Source organism: Acinonyx jubatus, chromosome C2, assembly GCF_027475565.1.
Source record: "Acinonyx jubatus isolate Ajub_Pintada_27869175 chromosome C2, VMU_Ajub_asm_v1.0, whole genome shotgun sequence".
In the NCBI taxonomy this organism is placed as follows: domain Eukaryota; kingdom Metazoa; phylum Chordata; class Mammalia; order Carnivora; family Felidae; genus Acinonyx; species Acinonyx jubatus.
The window spans coordinates 46015829-46039770 of record NC_069384.1 but is presented as its reverse complement, the minus strand read 5'-3'; the positions used below and the strand labels follow the sequence as shown (position 1 = coordinate 46039770).

Below are 23942 nucleotides of genomic sequence, written 5' to 3'. Positions count from 1 at the left end.
TTGTCAACTAAGTTTATATACTGTTCTAAATCCTTTGTTGTCATTTCAGCCATCTTTATGGCATCTTCACCAGGAGTGGTTTCCATCTCCAGCAACCACTCTCTTTGCTCATCCATAAGAAGCAGCTACTCATACATTCAAATTTTATCATGAGATTGCAGCATTTCAGTTGCATCTTCAGGTTCCACTTCTAATTCTCTTGCTATTTCCACCACATCTGCAGCTACTTCCTTCATGGAAGTCTTGAACCCTTCACAGTCATCCATGAGGGTTGGAATCAACTTCTTCCAAACCCATTAAGGTTGATAATTTAACCATATCCCATGAATCATGAATGCTCTTAATGGTATCTGGAATGCTATATCTTTTCCAGGAGGTTTTCAGTTTACTTTGCCCAGATCTGTCAGAGGAATCGCTATCCATGGCACCTGTAGCCTAATGAAATGTATTTCTTAAATAATAAGACTTGAAAATCAAAATCACTTCTTCATCCATGGGCTGCAGAAGCAATATTATGTTAGCAGGCATGAAAACAACATTAATTTCATTGTATATCTCCATCAGGGCTGTTGAATGACCAGGTACATTGTCAACAAGCAGTCATATTTTGAAAGCAGCCTTTTTTCCTGATCAGTAGGTCTTAACAGTGGTCTTAAAATACTTAGCAAACCATGTTTCATACAGATGTGCTATCATCCAAGCTTTGTTGCTCCATTTCTAGAGCACAGGCAGAATAGATTAAGCATAATTCTTAAGGGTTCTAGGATTTTTGAAATGATAAATGGACATCGGCTTCAACTTAAAGTCCCCAGCTGCCATAGCCCCTAATAGGAGAGTCAGCGTGTTCTTTGAAGCTTTGAAGCCAGGTATTGACTTCTCTCTAGCTATGAAAGTCTTAGATGGCATCTTCTTCCAATTGGGGACTGTTTGTCTACACCGAAAATGTGTTGTTCAGTGTAGCCACCTTCATGAATTATCTTAGCTAGATCTTCTGGATGATTTGCTGCAGCTTCTTCAGCATTTGCTGCTTCACCTTTCACTTTTATGTCCTAGAGATTGGTTTCTTAAATCTTACAAATCCATTGCTGCTAGCTTCCAGCTTTTCTTCTGCAGCATTCTCACCTCTCGCAGCCTTCACAGATTTAGGGCCTTGCTCTGGATTAGGCTCTGCTTAAGGGGATGCTGTGTCTGGCTTGATCTTTTCTTAAGAAGACTAAAACTTTCTTCACATCAGCAGTAGGACTGTTCCATTTTCTTATTCATGTGTTCACTGGAGGAGCACTTTTAATTTCAAGAATTTTTCCTTTGCTTTCACAGTTTGGCTATTTGGCACAAGAGGCCTAGTTTTCAGGCTGTTTCAGCTCTTGACATGCATTTCTTACTAAGCTCAATGATTTCTAGCTTTTGATTTAAAGTGAGAGATGTGCGACTTTTTCACCTGAATGTTTAGGGGCCACTGAAGGGTTATTAATTGGACTAATTTCAATAGTGTTGGGTCTCACGGTAAAGGGAGGCCTAAGAAGAGGAAGAGAGATGGGAATGACTGGTTGGAGGAGCAGTCAGAACACACACATTGATTAAGTCTGCCAGTCCTACGGGTTTCATGGCACCCCAAAACAGTCATGACAGTAGCATCAAATCACAGGTCGCAGAGTACCCTAACAACTCTAACGATAATGAAAAAGCCTGAAATATTGTAAGAATTACTAAAATGTGACACAGAGACACAAAGTGAGCAAATGTTTATTGGAAAAATGGTGCCGACAGACTTGCTAGATGCAGGATTGTCACAGACCTTCAGCCTGTAAGAAAAAAGGCACAATCTGCAAAGCACAATAAGGCAAAGTGCAATAAAATGAAGTATGCTTGTACACCAAAGTAGATTTCTGGTTGGATTCGTTTTGTGTTGTTTTGTAATGTTACCACAAACCTAGCAGCTTAAAATAGCATAATTGATTATCTCAGTTTCTGTAGATCAGAAGTCTGGATTTGGCATGACTGGCTTCCCTGTTCAGGGTCTTGCCTGGTTGAAATCAAGGTAATCATCTAGGGATGTGGTTCCTTTCTGAAGCTGGAGGTTCTCTTCAAGCTCTTTGCTTGTTGGCAGAATTCACTTGTAATTGTAAAACTGGGGTCCCATTTTCTTGCTCCCTATTGCCCAGGGACTGTTTTCAGTTCCAAAGACCACCTGCAGTGTTCAGCACATAGATGTTCTTTTTCTTTTAGGCCAGCAGGCATTTCTCTCTAATTTCCAGTTAATAGACTAACCAGAGGAAACACTTTGCTTTTAAAGGGCCTGGTTAGGTCAGGCAAACCCAGGAAAATCTCCCTCTTACCATATATGTAATATACAGATAGTTAAAAAAATTTTTTAAAGGCAGGAATCTGGTTAAGAGAATACTCTAGAAGCATAGGAATGTCACATACCAGAGGAAATTTTTTTAAGTTTATTTATTTTGACAGAGAGAGAGAAGGGGGCAGGGGGAGAGAGAATCCCAAGCAGGCCCCACACTGTCAGCACAGAGCCTGGTGTGGGGCTTGATCTCACGAACCTGCGCTGAAATTGAGTCAGATGCTTAACTGACTGAGCCACCGAGGTGCCCCAGTAATCGTTTTAAATATGGAAATAAGTTATACTTAACAACTCTATGTGCCATTATCTAAAGTATAGAAAAATTGGAAACCTGAGTTTCCATGGTAGAGGAAATAGTTACATTTACTACTGCTTATGCACTTAGAATTGGTTCTTGCCCCACCACATTTTCCTGAGGCCCTTAAGTCCATTTCCTTTGGAGCATACTTGGGAGTCCTTAGCCACTTTCTCCGCTGAGGCTTCCTTGTATCATACTGAGACTCAAGTTTCCTATGCATCCAAATTGTCTCCACACAGATGACCCACTTACATCTTGCATGTCTTCCCCTTGAGTTACATCCCTTCCTTCTCCCAAAAGGCAAGACCACAGTAGGTTCAACTAACATCCATCATCTCATATACCCCCTACCCCCACTCACCCCCTGTCTCTGGTGCCCATAAACCCGATATTATTTTCTGTGCATTTGGTGAGTTTTTTTAGATTACACATATAAGTGAGATCATAAAGTATTTGTCTTTCTCTGACTTAATTCACTTAGCATAATGCCTTTAAGGTCTGTCAGTGTTATTGCAAATGGTAAGGTGCCCGCATGTTTTATGGCTGAATGATATTTGTTGTATAATATTTTGTTGTATGTATATGTATCCATCCATCTATCCATGGACACTTAAGTGGTTTCCATATCTTGGGTATTGTAAATAATGCTGCTGTGAATGTCGGAGTACAGATATCTTTTTCAGTCAGTTTTTGCTTGCTTTGGATATATTACCAAAAGTAGAATTGCCAGATCTTATGGTGGTTGTATTTTTTATTTTTTTGAGAATCCTCTGTTCTGTTTTCTGTAGTGACTACTCATTTACAGTCCCACAGTGCACAGGGTTCTCTCTTTTCTCCACATCCACACCAGCATTTGGTATCTCTTACCTTTTTGATGATGGCCATTCTAACAGACGAGATGATATTTTATTGTGGTTTTCATTTGTAATTCCCTAATGACTAGTGATGTTGGCATCTTTTCATGTACTTGTTGGCCTTTCATGTATCTTCATTGGAGAAATGTCTGTTTAGGTCCTTTACCCATTTTTTTATTGGGTTATTTTATTTTTGTTTTTTGCTTTGAGTTGTATAAGTTCTTTATATATTTTCGATACTAACCCCTCACAAATACATGGTTTGCAAATATTTGTATTTCCCTTCCATAGGTTGTGTTTGTACTTTATTGATGGTTTCTTTTGCTATATAGCTTTATTTTATTTTTTGAATTTACATCCAGATTTGTTAGCGTATAGTGCAAGAGTGATTTCAGAAGTAGATTCCTTACTGCCCCTTACCCATTTAGCCCGTCCCCCCTCCCACTACCCCTTCCATAACCCTCTGTTTGTTCTCCGTATTCATGAGTCTCTTATGTTTTGTCCTTCTCCATGTTTTTATATTATTTTTGCTTCCCTTCCCTTATGTTCATCTGTTCTGTGTCTTAAAGTCTTCATATGAGTGAGGTCATATGATATTTGTCTTTCCCTGACTAATTTCGCTTAGCATAATACCCTCTAGTTCCATCCACGTAGTTGCAAATGGCAAGGTTTCATTCTTTTTGATTGCTGAGTAATACTCCACTGTGTGTGTGTGTGTGTGTGTGTGTGTGTGTGTGTGTATACACACACACACACACATACACACCATATCTTCTTTATCCGTTCATCCATTGATGGACGTTTGGGCTCTTTCCATATTTTGGCTATTGTTGATAGTGCTGCTGTAAACATTGGGGTGCATGTGCCCCTTTGAAATAGCATACCTGTATCCCTTGGATAAATACCTAGTAGTGCAATTGTTGGGTCGTAGGGTAGTTCTATTTTTAGTTTTTTTAAGGAACCTCCATACTGTTTTCCAGAGTGGCTGCACCAGTTTGCATCCCCACCAGCAGTGCAAAAGAGATCCTCTTTCTCCACATCCTTTCCAACATCTGTTGTCTGAATTGTTAATGTTAGCCATTCTGACAGATGTAAGGTGGTATCACATTGTGGTTTTGATTTGTATTTCCCTGATGATGAGTGATGTTGAGCATTTTTTCATGGGTCAGTTGGCACTCTGGATGTCTTCATTGAAGAATTGTCTATTTCATGTCTTTTGCCCATTTCTTCACTGCATTATTTGGTTTTTGGGTGTCGAGTTTGATAAGTTCTTTATAGATTTTGGATACTAACCCTTTATCTGATATGTCATTTGCAAATATCTTCTTCCATTCCATCACTTGCCTTTTAGTTTTGCTGATTATTTCCTTTGCTGTGCAGAAGCTTTTTATTTTGATGTGGTCCCAATAGTTCATTTTTGCTTTTGTTTCCCTTGCCTCTGGAGACATGTTGAGTAAGAAGTTGCTGCAGCCAAGATCAAAGAGGTTTTTATCTGCTTTCTCTTCGAAGATTTTGATGGCTTCCTGTCTTATATTTAGGTGTTTCATCCATTTTGAGTTTAGTTTTGTGTATGGTGTAAGAAAGTGGTCCAGGTTCATTTTTCTGCATGTCACTGTCCAGTTTTCCCAGCACCACTTGCTTAAGAGACTGTCTTTATTCCATTGGCTATTCTTTCCTGCTTTGTCAAAGATTAGTTTGCCATATGTTTGTGGGTCCATTTCTGGGTTCTCTATTCTGTTCCACTGATCTGAGTGTCTGTTTTTGTGCCATTGCTGTATAGCTTTTTAGTTTGATATAGTCCTTCTTATTTATCTTTTATTGTGATGCTGTGCTTTAGTTGTCATATTCAAAAAATCATTACCAAGACCCATGTCAAGGAACTTTATTCCTATGTTTTCTTCTAGAGATTTCATGATTTCAGGTTTTACATTTAAGTCTTTAATCCATTTTGAGTTAATATTTGTGAGTGGTATGAGATAGGAGTCCAATTTCATTCCTTTAGGTGCAAATATCCAATTATCCCAGCTTGCTAGGATTTTGATTGGGATCAGATTGAATCTTATAAAGTTGGCAAGAACTGACATCTTGACAAAATTTAGTCTCCCTATCCATGAATGGGAAACATCTCTCCATTTATTTCACTCTTGGAGTTTTGTAGTTTTCTTCATATAGATCTTACACATATTTTATTAGATTTATACCTAACTATTTCATTTTGGAGGCTGCTCATGTAAGATGTAAATTTTGCGTTTTTATTTCCAAATTCCCCTTGTTTATTGTTGATATATAAGAAAGCAATTGACTTTTGTCTATTAATCTTGTATTCTACAACCTTGTATAATCGCTTATTAGTTACAAGAGTTTTTTGTTCACTTCTTTTTGATTTACTACATAGATAATCATATCATCTGTGAACAAACACAATTTTATTTCTTCCTTTACAGTCTGTGTACTTTTTTCCCCCTTGTCTTACTGTGTTAACTAATACTTCCAGTATGGTGTTTGACAGGAGTGGTGAGAGGGGACATTCTTGCCTTGTTTCTGATCTTACTGGAAAAGCTTTGAATTTCTCACTGTCAAGTATGATGTTAGCTTAGGTTTTTTGTAAGTATTCTTTAAAAAAATTTTTCTTTAACATTTATTTGTTTTTGAGAGACAGAGATATAGCATGAGTGGGGGAAGAACAGAGAGAGAGGGAAACACAGAACCTGAAGCAGGCTCCAGGCTCTGAGCAGTCAGCACAGAGCCGATGCGGGCTCTAACCTACAAACTTCGAGGTCATGACCTGAGCTGAAGTCAGACGCTTAACCGACTGAGCCACCCAGGTGCCCCTGTAAATATTCTTTACTAACCTAAGGAAGTTCCCCTCTATTCCTAGTTCACTGAGAGTTTATATCATTAGTGGATGTTGGATTTTGTCAAATGCTTTTTCTGCATCTGCTGATTTGATCATGATACTTTTGCATGCTGATGTGATAGATTGCATTAATTGATTTTAAAATGTTGAACCTACCTTGCATACCTGAGATAAATCACACTTGATCAGGGTGTATAATTCTTTTTAATACATTGTTGGATTTGATTTTTTAAATATTTTGTTAAGGATTTTTATGTGTATCCTGTGATAAATAACCTGGATGGCCTATTCCATGACCTGTAGTTTTCTTTTCATGTAATGGGTTTGATTTTGGTTTTATGGTAGTGCTAGCTTCATAGAATAAGTTAGAAAGTATTCCCTCTGCTTCTTTCCTTTGAAAGATATTATAGAGAATTGGTATAATTTTTTTTTTTTAAATGTTTGGTAACATGTATCAGTGAACACATTTGTGCCTGGTGCTTTGTCTTTTGAAAGTTTATTAATTATTGATTGAATTTCTTAAATAGATAAGGCCTATTCAGATTATCAGTTTCTTCTTGCTAGTGTTTTGGCAAATTGTGTTTCAAGGAACCAGTTCATTTGATCTAGGTTATCAAATTTGTGGACATAGATTTTTTCATGCTATTCTTTTATTATCTTTTCATGACCATGGTGTCATTAGTGGCATTTGCACTTTTATTTCTAATATTAGTGATTTGCGTCCTCTCTTTTTCTTAATTAGCCTTATTAGAGCCTTACTGACTTTTGTTTCAGAGAACCAGCTTTTGGCTTTTTAATTTTCTCTATTAATTTACTGTTTTCAATTTCACTGGTTTCTGCTCTAATTCTTAAATCTTTTCTTCTTCTCACTTTGAAATTAATTTGTTTCTCTAGTTTCTTGAGGGTAATGATTTTTTAAACATTTTCATTTGCCTGGAGCATGAAATCTCTTTTTTTTTTTTTTTTAAGTTTATTTAGAGAGAGAGCACAAGCGGTGGGGGGTGGGGGAGGGGAGCAGAGAAAGGGAGAGACAGAATCCCAAGCAGGCTCTGAACTGTCAGTGCAGAGGCCGATGTGGGGCTTGAACTTACGAAACATGAGATCCTGACCTGAGCCAAAACCAAAAGTCAGATGCTTAACTGAGTGAGCCACCCAGGTGCCCCAAGGAGCATGAGTTTTTCTAAACTATAAACCAGTGTTTTTAGGTCTTATGGTTATTAACATACTTGATTAACTTTTGTATTTAGAATTTTCTGTATATATCCATATAGTGTTGTTTGAAATACTTCTCTTATTTATCCAGGAGAAACTTTTAGAGATGTTGGCTGAGTTTGAAAGCCATTTGCAGGACCTATAATTGGTAGCAGTTAAATGATTTATGTTAATTTAGGAGTGTCTTTGAATGGCCAAACTAAGAAGATGAAATTAAAGAATTAACTAGTATATTGCCCAGATTAGGAATGAATTTTTTCTTTCTTTCCCAGAGTATTTTGCTAAGTGCTTGCATTACTTGTGTGATGGGTAAATCACATTCCTTAGGTGGGAATAAGAGGTGAAGGCAGGTGTTTATCTAGTATATCTTGAACTCACTTGAGCACCTACAAAGTCCTTTTCTTCCTTTTTTTTTTTAAACTGAGATTATCTGTTCTTTAGTACCTACTGCCTTTTGAGTTTTGCAGAAGAGTAGTTTTTTTTAAAGTTTAGTTTCTACCACATTTTGAATTCATTCACATTTCAGAGGACAAGGTAACCCCAATGATGAAGCAGGAGGTAAAGCTGCAGTGCTAACAGGAAATACTTGTACTATTCTGTCCACATTATCATGTTTTAGTATACATGATAAAATTTTTATAAAGACACCTCTGCATGGCATCATAATATTCTTAATTTTTTTTTTTTAACATTTATTCATTTTTGAAAGAGAGCATGAATGGGGGGAGGGCAGAGAGAGACACACAGAAACAGAAACAGGCTCCAGGCTCTCAGCTGTCAGCACAGAGCCCGACGCGGGGCTCGAACTCATAGACTGCGAGATCATGACCTGAGCCGAAGTCGGCCGCTTAACTGAATGAGCCACCCAGGCACCCCCATAATATTCTTTAAGTATGATCTTTTTCATTTTCACCTAAGAGTATCTGAAAAGTTATTATTTGTACTGAGGGCCTTGATCAGCCTTGTAATAAAATCACACATATATAGATTCTTAGGTGGCAAAGAACAGTTAGTGCTGATGAGCCCAGATGAAACTTGATCACATTTTCAAGTGTTAACTGACTGGTGTAGAGATCCTAGGTATGCAATTTCTCTTGCCTCTACCTGTTCCCGTTTGGCCTTAAGATTTAATGTGGGGGCAGCCCGGTGGCTCAGTTAGTTGAGCGTCCTACTCTTGATTTCGGTTTAGGTCATGATCTCAGGGTCTTGGGATCAAGCCCCAAGTCAGGCTCCACACTGAGCATGGAGCCTCCTTGAGATTCTCCCTTTCCCGCTCCCGTTCCCTCTCCCTCTATCGTTTCCTCTGCCCCTCTCCCCTGCTTGCATGTGTTCTGTCTCTCTCTCAAATAAAAAAATAAATTAAAAAAAAATGAAAAGATGTAATGTGATGGGCACCAGCTCTGCACACATTTGGCCTTGCTAACAAATTTTATAGGTTCTGATATTTTTAACATTTGAGATAAGATGTGGAATAACATTTGTACTTTACTGCTTATAATATTAGGTCATTATTTGAAGATCTTTAGTATTTAAAAATAATATAGTATTTAATATTCTATTTACTAGTCTATTTTTGAGTTATTTAGTATTGAAGTTTGAAGATCTAATCATCTTTTTGTATATGCAGATAATAACTTGTAGAACTTTTTGAGTGTCATTTTGCTTGAATGTTAAAAATATCGATAGCTTTTGGGCGCCTCGGTGGCTCAGTTGGTTGAGTGTTGGACTTCGGCTCAGGTCATGATCTCGTGGTTCGTGTGTTGGAGTCCCACATCAGGCTCCCTGCTGTCAGCACTGAAACTGACAGCAGAGACTGCTTTGGATCCTGTGTCCTCCTCTCTCTCTGCCCCTCTCCACTTGTGCTCTCTCTCAAAAATAAACATTAAAAAAATATTGCTAGCTTTATTTAAATTGCATGCCATATTTAGGAATAGAAAGGTTTTTTTTTCTCCCCCACAGTAGGTGTTTTTAAAGAAATAAAGGATGAGCAAAGACTATATAGATAGATGCAGGTATAGATATAGATATTGAACACCCTATTACCTAAGGCCAAGTGTGTGTGTTAATGCACATGCACACTGAAGTTTGGTCTTTTGTAATGCTAAATAAATCAAGAAGTTAGAGAGTGAATATTCTTGGCTTTCAAATTCAGGTGTTTTTTTTTCTTTTTAAATTTGTAAATGTAGTATATTCCTTGTTATTTTTAGAGTAGTTCTTTTGGTTGTTGTTTCTTTGTTGGCACCTTTTTCGTAAAAGTTCTGTACAATGACCAGAGAGTCATACGGCCACTTTAAAACCAGTTGTGATAAGGTTGTGGATGTGGTTCACTGTAAGACATAATAGCAACTTTTCTGTGCCTCAAGGGGAGGAAATTTGTTGGAATGGCTTTTCTTTGTCAGTTTCTGTCAGGCTAATCTGACTGCAGAACAGAAAAATTGAATTTACCTTTCCAAGTTGAGGGGTAAAAATAATGTAAAACACAGTGATACATAGAATAAAATATGATTTCTGTCTCTGATATGTTACTCTGTTCAGATGTGGGCCTGAAATTATTCTTAGGTACAACTACTCTGTTCATCCTAAAAGTTTTTACAGAATTATCACATGTATAAGCTTATTTTATAAAACTAATTCAGAAGTTGTAAAGCTTTGGAGAATTATGTCTTGAAAGAAAAGTTCTATGTATAAAAGCTGTAGACAGTGTTAGATGTTTTAGAATTTGGGGTTTTCGTTTTAACTGACAACTGTCAGTCTGGCTTTAGGGTTAAATTGTTCTCATTTTCTGAAAAAAAAATGAAATGTAGTACTTTTGTAGTACAAGTGTAGTACTTTTTCATTGACAGGGAAAAACAGTTGTAAAGAAGAACTCGTTTTAAAAAATACGGCTGAATTTCACAATTCTACTTGTATGTGATCTTTTGGAAAGTTAAAAATGGCTTTAGAGTGAAGTGGAAGGAATAGGCTGTGCCTCTGCAGTTAATCTCAAAATGAAGGTGGTATAGATTTACATAATTCAGTTAAGGGTGAAAGCAGTATTGCGAGATATTTAGGTGGCTTACGTCAGAAGACAAGCTGAAGCATTTACTAACTTAGTTAAGGAGTGAGGCTGTTGCTGGGATGCGGAAGGAAAAAGCGAAAGGGTGTTACTGCTGTGGGTGGGAAGGAGAGAGCAGCGACTGCCCCAGATCCCTCACAGGAGAGAAGATCGTGCTGTATTAAATGTTCCTCTCTGCAGCCCCTGGGAAGGTGTCAGCACCAGTAGTGGAGAGTAGTGTGCAGAAGAATAAGGTACGGGACAAGGCAGAGGACCCAGGCTCCGGACTGATTTCACCTCTGACGGACGAGTAGTGTTATTTTGAGCAATCCACTGATGTATTAGAGTTCAAGTTTTTTCAGCTGCTATATGGCCACTTGGGATAAATCTTTGAAAGCCTCTTTCTGCTGTGTTTGATTTTGTGTACTTTTTTTTTTTTGTATGAAACATCTGATGGTTTCTGACAATACAAATTGTTTCATTGTGTGTATTTCTTCTGAAAAACTTCATTACTGAGCTATAATTTACATACCATAAAATTCACCTATTTTAAATGCATGGTTTGATGAATTTTAGTAAATTTATATAGCTGTGCAACATCACTGAAGTCTAGATTTAGAAATTTCCGTCACACCAAAAAGTTCCCTTGTGCCCATTTGTAGTCCATTTCTATGTTACTCCCAGTCCCAGGTAGCCACTGATCTGCTACCTCTAATTTTTTTTTGTCTTTTCTAGAAATATAAATAGCTTTTGTATAGCATAATGGTTTTGAGGTTCATTAATGTTTTTGTGTGCATCATTAGTTTGTTCCTATCTTGGTGAGTTGTAGTTCTTTGTATGGATATATACCACATTTTTAATCCATTTATTAGCTGATGGACAATTAAGTTATTTGGGGCAAATATGAGAAATACTGCTGTGACCATTTGCATAGTCTTTCTGTGGACATATGGTTGCTTTCCTCTTGGGTGGATAATAGAAGTGTACTTGCTGGATTATATATGTACATATGCTTATTTAACATCTTCAGAAACTGCCAAATTGTTGTCCAAAAATGGCTCTGCCATTTTACAGTTCTGCCATCAGCATTTGAAGGTTCCAGTTTCTCCACATCCTCACCGATGTTTGGTATTGTCAGTCTTTTTGATTATTATTAGTCAGTCTTTTATTCCAATGGGGTGCCATGGTCTGTCATTGTAGCTTTAATATTCATTTCTCTGATGACTAGCTCTCTTGACCATCTTATGTGCCTATTTGCCATGTAGTAGGTCATCTTTATAGATTGGCTTTATAAATCTTTTGCCCATTTTACAAGATTAAATTGAGTTGTAAGAATTGTTTACACATTTCAGATAATAGTTCTTGATCAGATTAATGTTCTGTAAACATTTTCTCCCAGTATGTATTTTGCCTTTAAATTTTCTTAATGGTATCTTTTCAAAAGGAAACATTTTAAATTTTGATGAAGTGCAAATTACTCATTTTTTCCTTTAATGGATTTCCCTTTTGGGGTTGGATCTAAGAAATCTTGGCCTAACCCGAAGTCACAAAGATTTCTCTTGTGTTTTCTTGTAAGTTTTATAAGTACAGCTCTTAGAATTAGGTCTGTGATCCATTTTGACTTGAAGTGAAGTTCTAAGTTCATTTGTTTTTGCATTTTGATATCCACCTGGTTTAATACACTTGTTGAAAGCATTGTCCTTTATCTACTGAGTTACCTTCACACCTTTGTCAGGAACCAGTTGACCACCTATGTGGGCTTATTTCTGAACTCTTTTCTGTTCCATTGAAATACATAGAGATATACGTATAGGTGTAGATATAGATACAAATAAAGATTTAGATATAGAAAGAGATTTGCTATTACAATGTATCACACTGTCTCGATTACTACAGTATTATAGTTTACTGTAGTATTATATAAGTTTAAAATCGGGTTATATTAGTCTTCCAACTTTTTCACTACATTCTGCCTGGTCTGTGTCCTTTGCATTTCCATATGCATTTCCATTTTAGCCTTATTAATTTTTGAAAAAGGAAAATTCTATGGGAATGCAGGCTGGTTCAGCCACTCTGGAAAACAGTATGGAGGTTCCTCAAAAAACTAAAAATAGAACGACCCAGCAATTGCACTACTAAGCATTTATCCACGGGATACAGGTGTGCTGTTTTGAAGGGACATAGGCACCCCCATATTTATAGCAGCAGTATCAACAATAGCCAAAGTATGGAAAGAGCCCAAAGAGTCCATCGATGGATGAATGGATAAAGAAGATGTGGTATATATATACAATGGAGTATTAATAGGCAATCAAAAAGAATGAAATCTTGCCATTTGCAACTATGTGGATCGAACTGGAGGGTATTATGCTAAACGAAAGTCAGAGAAAGACAAATATCATATGACTTCACTCATATGAGGACTTTAAGAGACAAAACATATGAACATAAGGGAAGGGAAACAAAAATAATATAAAAACAGGGAGGGGGACAAAACAGAAGAGACTCATAAATATGAAGAACAAACAGAGGGTTACAGGAGGGGTTGTGTGTGGGGGGAATGGGCCAAATGGGTAAGCACTAAGGAATCTACTCCTGAAATCATTGTCGCACTATATGCTAACCAATTTGGATGTAAATTAAAAAATAATAAAATTAAAAAAAAATCTTTGCTTAATAAAACACATCAAAAAAAAAAAAAAGGAAAAGGAAAACTCTAGTTTTGGTAGAGATTGATTGACTCAGTAGATCAGTGTTGGGAGAACTGACACCTTAACAACATTGAGTCTTCCAGTCCCTGAACTTGGTCTGTCTCCCAGTTCGTTTAGCTTTCCTTTAAATTTTATCAGTGTTTTCTATTTTTTAGTGTATTGATTTTGAATTTTTAACAAAAAAAATGATCCTTAAGTATTTTAATCTTTAGATGCTATTACAAAGTTTTTAAAATTTCATTTCAGATTATTTGTGACCAGTATGTGGAAATATAATTGATTTTTGTATCCTGTGATATTGTTAAACTTTCTTACAAGTTCTGGTGGGCTTTTCTTGTTGATTCCTTGGAATATGTTACTCACAAAATCATGTGTAGTCCTTGAAAATGGTGTTTGTGGAAGCACACATTACTCTCATTCTAGAATGATGTTGCCACAGCCCCAAATATTTTTGGAATGTTATTCTTTATTCAGAATCTTTTAGGTTAGCAAGCACATAAGAAAATGCATTTTTATTAGTTGTTGGTGTATATCTTGGTCTAATTTTTTTCTTAAACTTTTATTAATCTGTACTGAGGATATGTTATTTTCATGTGTCTATTAGGTATTAAAGGATAAAAGTTGGCATTTAATTTTTTTTAATGTTTTTATTTTCATGAGAAAGAGAGAAACAACATCACTACCTGAGATGAAGTCAGACGTGTAACTGTCTGAGCCACCCAGGCACCCCTAAAAGTTGGCATTTAGATATAAATATTTGAAGTTCAAGGGAAAAGCTCTGGGAAGAGGTGTAAATGTGAATTGTCAGAGCATAGTTAAAGCTGTAGGACTGGGCATGATCACCTCAAGGGATTGACTAGAACTTCAGTAATCTTGGAAGAGAAATTTAGGGAGTCTGAAAAAGTTTAAGGGTGCCCTAAGCCCAGGAATCTAGGGGCACTCTGGGGAGTATGTTAAGAATATTACTGATTGGGGCGCCTGGGTGGCTCAGTCGGTTGAGCGTCCGACTTCGGCTCAGGTCATGATCTCACAGTCTGTGAGTTCGAGCCCCACATGGGCTCTGTGCTGATGGCTCAGAGCTTGGAGCCTGCTTCCGATTCTGTGTCTCCCTCTCTCTCTGCCCCTTCCCTGCTCATGCTCTGTCTCTCTCTGTCTCAAAAATAAATAAAAACATTAAGAAAAAAAATAAAAAAAAAAAAGAATATTACTGATTGACTCTTAATGTGTTTATGAGCCACCTGCCTGCATGAAGTGCTTTAAGTTAATTTTAATTCCTCACTACTATTTTTTTTATAATTTATTATTTTGAGAGAGAGAGACAGTGTGAGTTGGGGAGGGGCAGACAGAGAAGGAGACACAGAATCCGAAGCAGGCTCCAGGCTCTGAGCTGTCAGCACACAGCCCTATGTGGGGCTCGAACTCAGGGACCATGAAATCATGACCTGAACTGAAGTCAGAAGTTGGGCGCTTACCCAACTGAGCTACCCTGGTGCCCCTCTTCACTACTATTTTAAAGAGTAATGTCTTTCACAAGAAATTGAATCTTTGTAAGATCACTGATGCCTGTACCATTTTTTTCTTTTGAATTATTTAGTTATTACTTGACATATTTTCATTTTTTCTTTCTTCAGAGTGATGTGATTTTAAATCACTAAACATCCTAGTCATTTTCTATTTAATGTCCGGTTTGGTATATTATATTGATGTTCTTACCTATGTTGTAAATATTATCGACTTTATAAGAGTCATACCAAATCTCTTTTTTTCCTTATTCCTAGGCAAATACTGTGGTCTCGGGTTGCAGATGAACCATTCAATTGAGTCAAAAAGCAATGAAATTACAGTGCTGTTCATGAGTGGAATCCATGTTTCTGGACGAGGATTTTTGGCCTCATATTCAGTTATAGATAAACAAGGTAATTTTCAACTTTATACCATGACTTCCATATTTTACAATTTCTGAAAACAAAAATGAAATATTTCTTTTAGTACTTGTTATCTGAGATTAGAATAGAGTAGAAAGACTGAACTTAAAAACAGATTAATTTTACAAATAAAATTAGATTAGTTTCAGAATTCTAAAATTAAAAGTATACTAACATTTATGTTAATTCTGTATACTTCCCTTTCCATAGTAGAGGAAATACTGATTTTTCACATTTATAGGATTAGAACACAAATGACCTAACTTTTGAAAAATCTGTCAGTTATTGAAATGCATGATATAAATTTAAAGCTTTGTTATCTACAGTTTACCATTTCATAGTACTGTATTAAAGACTACATTACCATTCTTTTCAAAAACATAGATTCTCATACCACCAGGAGTATGCTGGGGCGTGCTGAGATGCTACAAGATAAACCTGAGATATTTTTCTGGATGGTTAATGTTTATAATCTAAAGGGGGAAAAATTAAAACCAAGACTGTTAGATGGAATAGAATGCAAAGTATACTTGAATTTCTAAGGTAAAATCCAAGACTTGAACAAAATCTCCCATGAGTTTTGGCTTCTGTGGCATGTATTTGTTTCCTCTATTAGGGTCACTGTGGTAAGAAAGTTCTAAGAACTGCTACCAATGCAAAGATATGTCGAACAAATCAACCATTTAAATTTAAAAAATAGATGATTATTTTGATATTCAACAATGATTTAACTAAGTTGATAATTAAAAGTTTTTAAAAAGCTGTTACTTCAGGGTTCCTGAGTGGCTCGGTCCTTTGAGCATCTGACTTCGGCTCAGGTCGTGATCTCACAGTTTGTGGGTAGGAGTCCTGCGTCAGGCTCTCTGCCATCAGCACAGAGCCTGCTTTGGATCCTCTGTCTCTTTCCCTCTCTCTCTCTCCCTCTCCCTCTCCCTCTCCTTCTCTCTCTCCCTCTCCCTCTCCTTCTCTCTCTCCCTCTCCCTCTCCTTCTCTCTCTCCCTCTCCCTCTCCCTCTCCTCCTCTCTCTCCCTCTCCTCCTCTCTCTCCCCCTCTCCCTCTCTCCTTCTCTCCCTCCCTCCCTCCTTCCCTGCCCCTTCCTCTCTCTCCCCCTCCCTCTCTCTCCCTCCCTCTCTCCCCGCTCCCTCTCTCTCCCCCTCCCTCTCTCTCCCTCCCCCATCTCTCTCTTTCTCTCTCTCTCTCTCTCAAAAATGATAAACATTAAAAAAAAAAAAAAGCTGTTACCTAATATTGTGTAAATGGGAAAATCGAGAAGCTCCTAGGTGTGAGGGTGTTGGGCAATAAGAATGACTGAGGGCAGTGCAAGCTCTTCCCTTCTCAGCTCTGGTGGGTTTGAGATAAACACTACAGGTCTCATTAAAAGTGTCATTTGGAATGTGAGAGAGAAGGCCTCTTCTCTGGGAAGAAAGGTCTACTTTTTCCCCATTTCTAAGCTATAGCAGAAGGTGGGAAAGCTAATAAAACTCTTCTGACAGAGTGAGAAAGAAAACTCATTTGGATGGAATAATGAAAAGAAAAAAACCGGAAACATCATGCTAAATGAACCAGACAGAAGTAAGACAGAACCAGAGCAAGTAAGGCAGTGTGTCATTGTAGGAGGAGCACGCCTGCCAGTGTCACGTGCCGACTAGGGGATTTCTGACCAGTCATTTCACATCTTTAGCCTCCATGGCTTGGTTATGAGTACTCAATCTAGTAATTTACGTGTAAGTAAATTACGTGTAAGTAAATTACGTCTGTAAGCACATGGCATAGTAGGGCGCAAAACACATGTTCCCCCTTTCACCACCATACCCACACACACATACTCATTTCCTCCACCATCAAAAGAGTGAACTAGAAAACACAGAGATGATGGTCCATTTCCATCCTTCCAATTATACTTCTTGAAAGTCTTGAGTTGATAGGTAAGAGGATAGAAAATACTCAATTTATTTGCTCCTTACTCTCCTTGAGTTTCCTCCTCTCAATATCAGCTTAAATCGTTTTTCTTATATTTTCCCCTCTCTCTCTGTTATTTATTGACTTGAAGGTTTCTTGAAAATACGTATCCCTCTCTATAAAAAAAAATGTTTTTTAATTGGGTATTTACATTACGGAGCTTTTTGTTCTACAGACACCTAAATGCTCTGTGTTAAAGTTTAAGAATTGAAAGTGCTTTCACATAACAGACTCTCTATGTTGTAGACTTACATATGTTTATGGAATTTCAAATGGTTACATCACTATTTTAGGTGAATCTCAGCTTCCAAAGTTTTTGAAATATCTCCCATAATCAGGAACTTCTTTATAGTAACACTTTGCCGAGGCATAATCGTGGGAAATCCTCATTTCACAGCTCTCTCCTGAGTTTTTGCTTCTGTTTCTCCATTTCCTTGCATCTTCCATGAAGCATTTGTTTGATTTGAAGTTAGAAGTGAACTGGCTAACTCCAAGAGAACCCTGGTTGAATTTCTCACCATTTCTTCTTGGGTGGCCTTTCAGACACAGTTTTAATGACTCATTCATTTGAACACTGATTGGCTTTGATTGAGAGCCTCGGTTTGTTTCCATCCAGGAAACTTGCTGCCACACTAAATTCTGTGAATATTTTCAAGGAACATCACTGCACGTCCCCAGCTTAGCATCCTAGCTAGAAATTTAGACTATTTGGGATTGAAAAGATCATGAAAAATTTTTCTTCAACAGCTTCATTTGTTAAGCTCTCACAAACACTTGTTGATGTTATACTATGTGTTGTTGATAGAGCCATAATTTTGTGTGAATTTTCTTTATGCAAGAGCACATTGCAAAATTATATTCCCTTCAGTGCCTTATGTCTTGCAGTATGCCTGGCACTGGGAAAACAGCAGTAAATAAGACATAGTTATACTTCCATGGCGTTTACAATACAGGTTGGGAAAAGGTATTAAACACGTGGTAATTTGGGGCACCTTGGTAGCTCAGTCAGTTAAGCATCCGACTTTGGCTCAGGTCATGATCTTGCTGTTTGTGGGTTTAAGCCCTGCATCAGGCTCTGGGCTGACAGCTTGGAGCCTGCTTCAGATCCTGTGTCTCCCTCTTTCTCTGTCCCTCCCCCACTCACACTCTGTCTCTGTCTCTCTCTCTCTCTCAAAACTAAACACTAAAAAAAATTTAAACACATGGTAACTCAATTGCAGTTATGATAAGTATGATGAAGGAAACATTCCGACAACAGGAGGCCAGAAATGGGGCGCCTGGATGGCTCAGTTGGTTGAGCATCCGACTTCAGCTCAGGTCATGATCTCATGGTTCATGTGTTGGAGTCCTGCATCGGGCTCTGTGTTGACAGCTCGCTCAAAGCCTGGAACCTGCTTCGGATTCTGTCTCCTTCTGTCTCTGCCCCATGCACTGTCTCACTCTGTCTCTCAAAAATAAATTAAAAAAAAAAAAAAAGAGGCCAGAAGGGTTGGAGGAGTGGAAGATTGGTAAAAAGACAAACTCTTCTGAGGAAGTCACTTTTAAGTGGGAACCCAAGGATTAATTGGGAGGTTCTAGACAGAAGAACATTCTAGGGAGGAGAACAGCAAATGCAAAGGCCCTGTGGAAGGAGCTTCAGAGAAGCCAGAAAAGAATCTGGCGCAGCTAACGTGGAGTTGACTGAGTGGTGAGTAGGCTCTGTTATTCAGGGCCTTATAGAAAATGTCACGATTGGAGCTTTTTCCTAAGAGGACATGGAAGCTGTTAGAGCAGGGTAGTAGCGATATGACTGGATTTGTGTTTTTGTTTGTTTTTATGACCTTCCCTGCTCTGTGAATGAGTTGAAGACAGGGAAGAATAATAGTAGGGAGTCCAGTTAAGAGGCTATTGGAGGACACTGGGTCAGAAATGACTGAATTAAGAGTTCTTGTTATAAATGTGACTCTACAGTTAAGCCAGATTCTAATTCTTCTTAAAGACTTGAGAATCAGACCTGTGTTCTCCAAGGAAACATTTCAAAGAATTAAGGTTCTTCCTACATGAGTTTAAGTGGTAGTAAGAGGCTTTGGACATAAAGAAGCCCTCTTGTATGAATCTTTGAGCTGCTGCAATGCTGGGGTTGTATCTAGGACACTGTACCTTTGTCCTCCTCACTTTTGTGTCCAGTTAAGGTTTCATTATTTTTAATGGTTTTTGATCAGTAGTTTCCAATCTTTTCCATTGCCGGTTATCTCTTCTCTTTCTTACCTGTAAACCTCATTTTTGGAAGATTGTAAACACCAGTGAAAAGTTTTTGTGTGTCCCCGCTGGGTAGCAAGGAAAGGCAAAAATATTAACACGTGCAGTAATTATTAGAGGCCTGGTGTTTCTACTCTGAGTTGGTGTAATTCCATCAAATTCCAACTAGACTTTCTGCAATTGAAGAAGTATGTAGACCCTAGAGCCATCTTAGACATGCTAGCAACCGCTGGTGAGAAGGTCCATAGAGGGAAACTCCTGAGTTACACCTGGTCCTACTGAGAGACGCAAAACCAGCTGCTCAGAGGTCCAGAGTCAGTAAGTCAGATCTTTTTATCCATTATCGTAATAAGTGATACCGACATTTTTATTCTAAAATGTAAAATTAAAAATAGCATTTACCTCTGGACTTGAAAATAAAATAAATTTTATAGGTGAGTGATCCAAATTCCTGGTTTTTGAATCTGTTCAACGTTAGCCAGCTTCTAGGACAAACTCAACATTTCTGGGATGACTCTGGGCCATAATTTTTTTTTTCAGTTATTTTAGTTGTAGGACAGTGAGCTCAGAAAATACATCTGCATTTGCATGGAAGACTTCAGGTCCTTTAAGGCAGTCTGTGTTTGTTATGTGTCATCAGTGAGAGGAGCAGGCGTGTGTGTCTGTGAGTGCACGCTCAGTGGGGAATTGATAGATTCTCCTTCTGTAGAATGTGAATGCATCACTTAAAAACTAATGTTAAACCTGTTTGTTTTAGATTTCACCAGTCCAGAATTTTGTGGTGGTCATATTAAAGTTTGTACTTTTTTTGTTGGGAAAAACAGTAAATAGCTTAAAATTTCATGCGAAATAAAACGAACCAATGTAGTTATTAATGTACTTTCTAGTTGGAATTCATAAACACTTGTTTATTTATTGCTTGCTGACCCCTTACCATCTGATAACAGTCTGCTTACAAGTTACCAACAGCTGGGCCTAGGAAATATTCCCATTTGACAGGATCATTGTTGCTACATGTTAGATTATTCCTAGAATTAACACCAATAGTTTAAAAGTTTTCTGATTGCTACCTTCTTTAACCACCTTTTTTTTCTTTGCAAATATTTTCCATTTTTTTCTGTCTTACATTAGGTTATATCAACTTGTAAATGAAATGGGGCAGAATAGAGGACTACTTTGTAACAGAGTGCAGATTTCTGTAACGGGTTGTTTTGTGTTTTCTTGTTTTGCTTTGTATGTTTTTGTTTTTTTTTTCATGGGATGCTTTTGGTTTTAAAAATAGAGCATGGGTTGCTTAAGATTGTTTGCTACCTTAATTGTACAGTAATTTTTATACAAACTTTTGTATTTTGAGTACTAAGCTAGTTTTCTGTTTTTGGTGTTTCTGATATGTCCCTAATTTTTGTTATTGTCATATCTGGCAAACATTTTAAAACTTTTAAACTATTAAGTAAGATTTTATTAATGAAGTCTCAGTTTATATGCATATTTTAGATGTATCCTTATTTACACACAAATGTATATGTGTTGTGTTTGTGTACATTACGCAATGTATATGCATGCAGAAAAATATCTGTATTTTGGTGTCAATTTGTAGAAGAAAGGTGCTGACCAGTAAATTTAACAATTTTAGAGAGAAAGAGCATTTAAAAACAATCTAGGAGATTGTTAACCCAAAGAAATGATTCCATTTATGGGATAGAATTTATTCCAAGTTGACAGATAACCTGAAGAGCCTTAATGATTTTAGTGTTTTGTATGTGTTTCATTTTTTTAGTGAGTTAGTAATGCTTTGAAGGGAGTAAGTACGTGTTTGTGTGGTGTCTTCCATTACCCAATGACATAATTTTTCACTGCTGCTCTTACTGATGGTATTTATTAGTGCCCTAGATACCGTGTAGTTCACAGAAGAATTTTAATGTTTTATAATCTTTTAATCTTAATATCTTGTGTGTATTAATAATGTAATATTTTATATCTTAATGCCGTATATTTTATATTTATATATTTTTAATATTCTTGTGTTTGTTTTTTAATATACATGTATAGGAATTTAGGTATGAAGAGGGTTTGATTCACCACGTGTAGGTACACCTTATAGCCTAAGTTGTTAATTACTTAACTCAGTCATGCCTGCTTCGTCCCTAAGGAAGCATTGACTATTTTCACCTAAGCTCCTACTGTAGACTCAGCTTCCATAGATGGCAGTGTAATATTTCTAAGAGAAACATAAGATTTCATCTCTACTCTTAGTACATAAAAGAAGATGTAAAATACCTCATTTAATATCTGCCACTGAGTAAATGTTATTTGATTCTGAATCACAGTAAATTCTGTTCTGTTATATATGTAAGTTTTCCTTCACTAAATTGCAGATGGTACAGATTAATGCCAGGTTCCTATCACAGAAACAAAGACTTAGGCCCAAGGTCACATAGTAATATTGGCGGGAGAACTTAGCAACAAGAAGAGTCTTGTCCTGCATCCTGTAGCACTTGAACAAAGTACCTACACACCTACAGTGCAAGATTGCTGACAAAGTGTGAATTAGAAAGCATGACTTCGTGTTCCTTCAGGCTCTGGGAAATTTGTTAAAGAACATTAGAGCAAATAAAGGAGAGGAATATACGTCGTCGTCTTCATATATTTTCTTCTTTCTGTCAAATAGAGTAACTTAGTTATGATACATTATGCTTTCTTGAGTTAGAATGAATATAGGTACTCAAGCTACCTTTCCTTCACTGGACAAAAATTATACCCTGCAGTTAATATAGTTGGTGTTCTGTTGTTAGTCACAGTGCTAACACTGCTGAGAGTGTTTTCAATTCATTCCGTAACACAAAACCGAGTATTAATTGGGGGAAAATCTAAATCTGTTTCATAATTTTGCATTCACAGAAATGGCCAGTACCGTGAATGGAAAATATTCCTAAGATAGTAACCAGTATGCTATTTTTTAATTGACTTTTGAACTTCTAAAATATTTCATATTTCTATGGTGTTATGTATGGGTTAACATTAGATTCATGTTTAAATAAATATTTCCTGGGGCAATTATAAGGTACCCCAGCCTGTGTAGTTTTTATGTACTGGAAAAATGTTTAATTGTACTTAAATTAAAAGCAAACTTGTGCATAGGTTATCAGTTATGGCTGACAGTAACATTGCTAAGTTGGGAGCTATCTTAGAAAGTCTGATGTTGGTGTTTTCATTAAGAAAACTGAAATCTGTCATCCTGTTGTTGACTGTTGGCTTGCCTTTGTTCTTGCATTTTCTCCTGTTCTTCCTCACAATTACATGATTCTGCCTTCAAAACCCTACCTGAGGCCTTTGTCTTCTAGAGAGCCTTCCAGGGTTAAGGAAGGTGGCAGATATTAGGGCAATTCTGTTTCTAGGAATCATGATGACACTCACTCTGGGTTGGACTGTACTGCTCAGACTAGTGTAGCATCTACACTGCAGATGCCAGGTCTCCCTTGGGCTGCATAAGGAAAAGAGCATAGAATGCCAGTCAGCTTCCGCAGAACCGCTGAGGGTATTCTGCACAGCACTGCTGCCACTCTCTATGGCCCAGAACCTATAACTTCTGTTTAGTGTTTTGTTAATAATATGTATATTATAAATACTCTCTTGTATGTATTTAATATAGGATTTTTTTTAATCCCATGCAGAAGCTCCTAGTTAAGAACGGAGCAAATTATATACTGTCTCGCACTTTGAAAGTGGATCTAGCATGACAGTTGAGCTCGCGATGAGTACCTTATCATTATTAAAATCACTGCCTAAGCACTTTACATATAGTAAGTTCAGCTTTCACTTTGCTCAGGCCAGAAACCTTAGAGTTGTCTTTGACTCTCTCAAACTTTATATCCTTCGGCCACTTCTCAGAATACATTTGAACAAATATCAGCATCGGACTACACCTCAACACCTCCGCTCCTGCCACTCCAATTCAAGTTACCTCAATTATGGCAGCAGGTTTTTTTGCTGACCTTTGCTTCTTCCCCATCTCCCCTTCAACCTGCTCTCAGCCCAGGGGCGAGCATGAGAATGAAAGTCTCCTCTCTCTTTGTTCAACGTCCTTACCTCCAAGACCCTATAGGATTTGGCTTCTCTTTCCTCGTTTGACTTCATCGCTTACTTTTCTTCCCAGTGTTCACTCTGGCAGCCACCATGCTGAGCGTGCTCCCTCCTCAGGGCCTTTGTGATTCGTCTGCCTGTTCTCCGTTACCCACGTACCTCATGCCTCACTCCCTCACCTCGTGCCACCTTCTCAGTAAGGCCTTTCCTGACCATGCTACTTAAAATTGGAACCCCTTAACTTTTCGTAACTGCCTTCCTTTCTTTATTTTTCTAATGCACTTATCACCTAACAATAGTATGTCCATTTCATACTCGTGTCTCTTTTCTCTTCTCACCCCACAAAAGGTACATACCCTCCCTATATGCAGAGATTTTTGTCTGAGTGTTCTTTGCTTTATTTCTAGTACCTAGAACAACA

At 37.5% G+C, this 23942-nt stretch overlaps 1 protein-coding gene across 5 annotated transcripts in view; it reads left to right on the top strand.

Annotated features, from left to right (window-relative positions):
• DCBLD2 (discoidin, CUB and LCCL domain containing 2) overlaps positions 1-23942 on the top strand; it is an 87347-nt gene that overhangs the window by 31833 nt on the left and 31572 nt on the right. For 4 of the 5 annotated variants that reach the window (XM_053220720.1, XM_015080687.3, XM_027077610.2 and 1 more), the window contains one exon: positions 15098-15235. The exons of the other annotated variant lie outside the window; for it this stretch is intronic. In XM_053220720.1, the coding sequence (XP_053076695.1) occupies positions 15098-15235 (138 nt within the window). The remainder of the gene's footprint in view (positions 1-15097; positions 15236-23942) is intronic. 5 annotated transcript variants of the gene reach the window in all.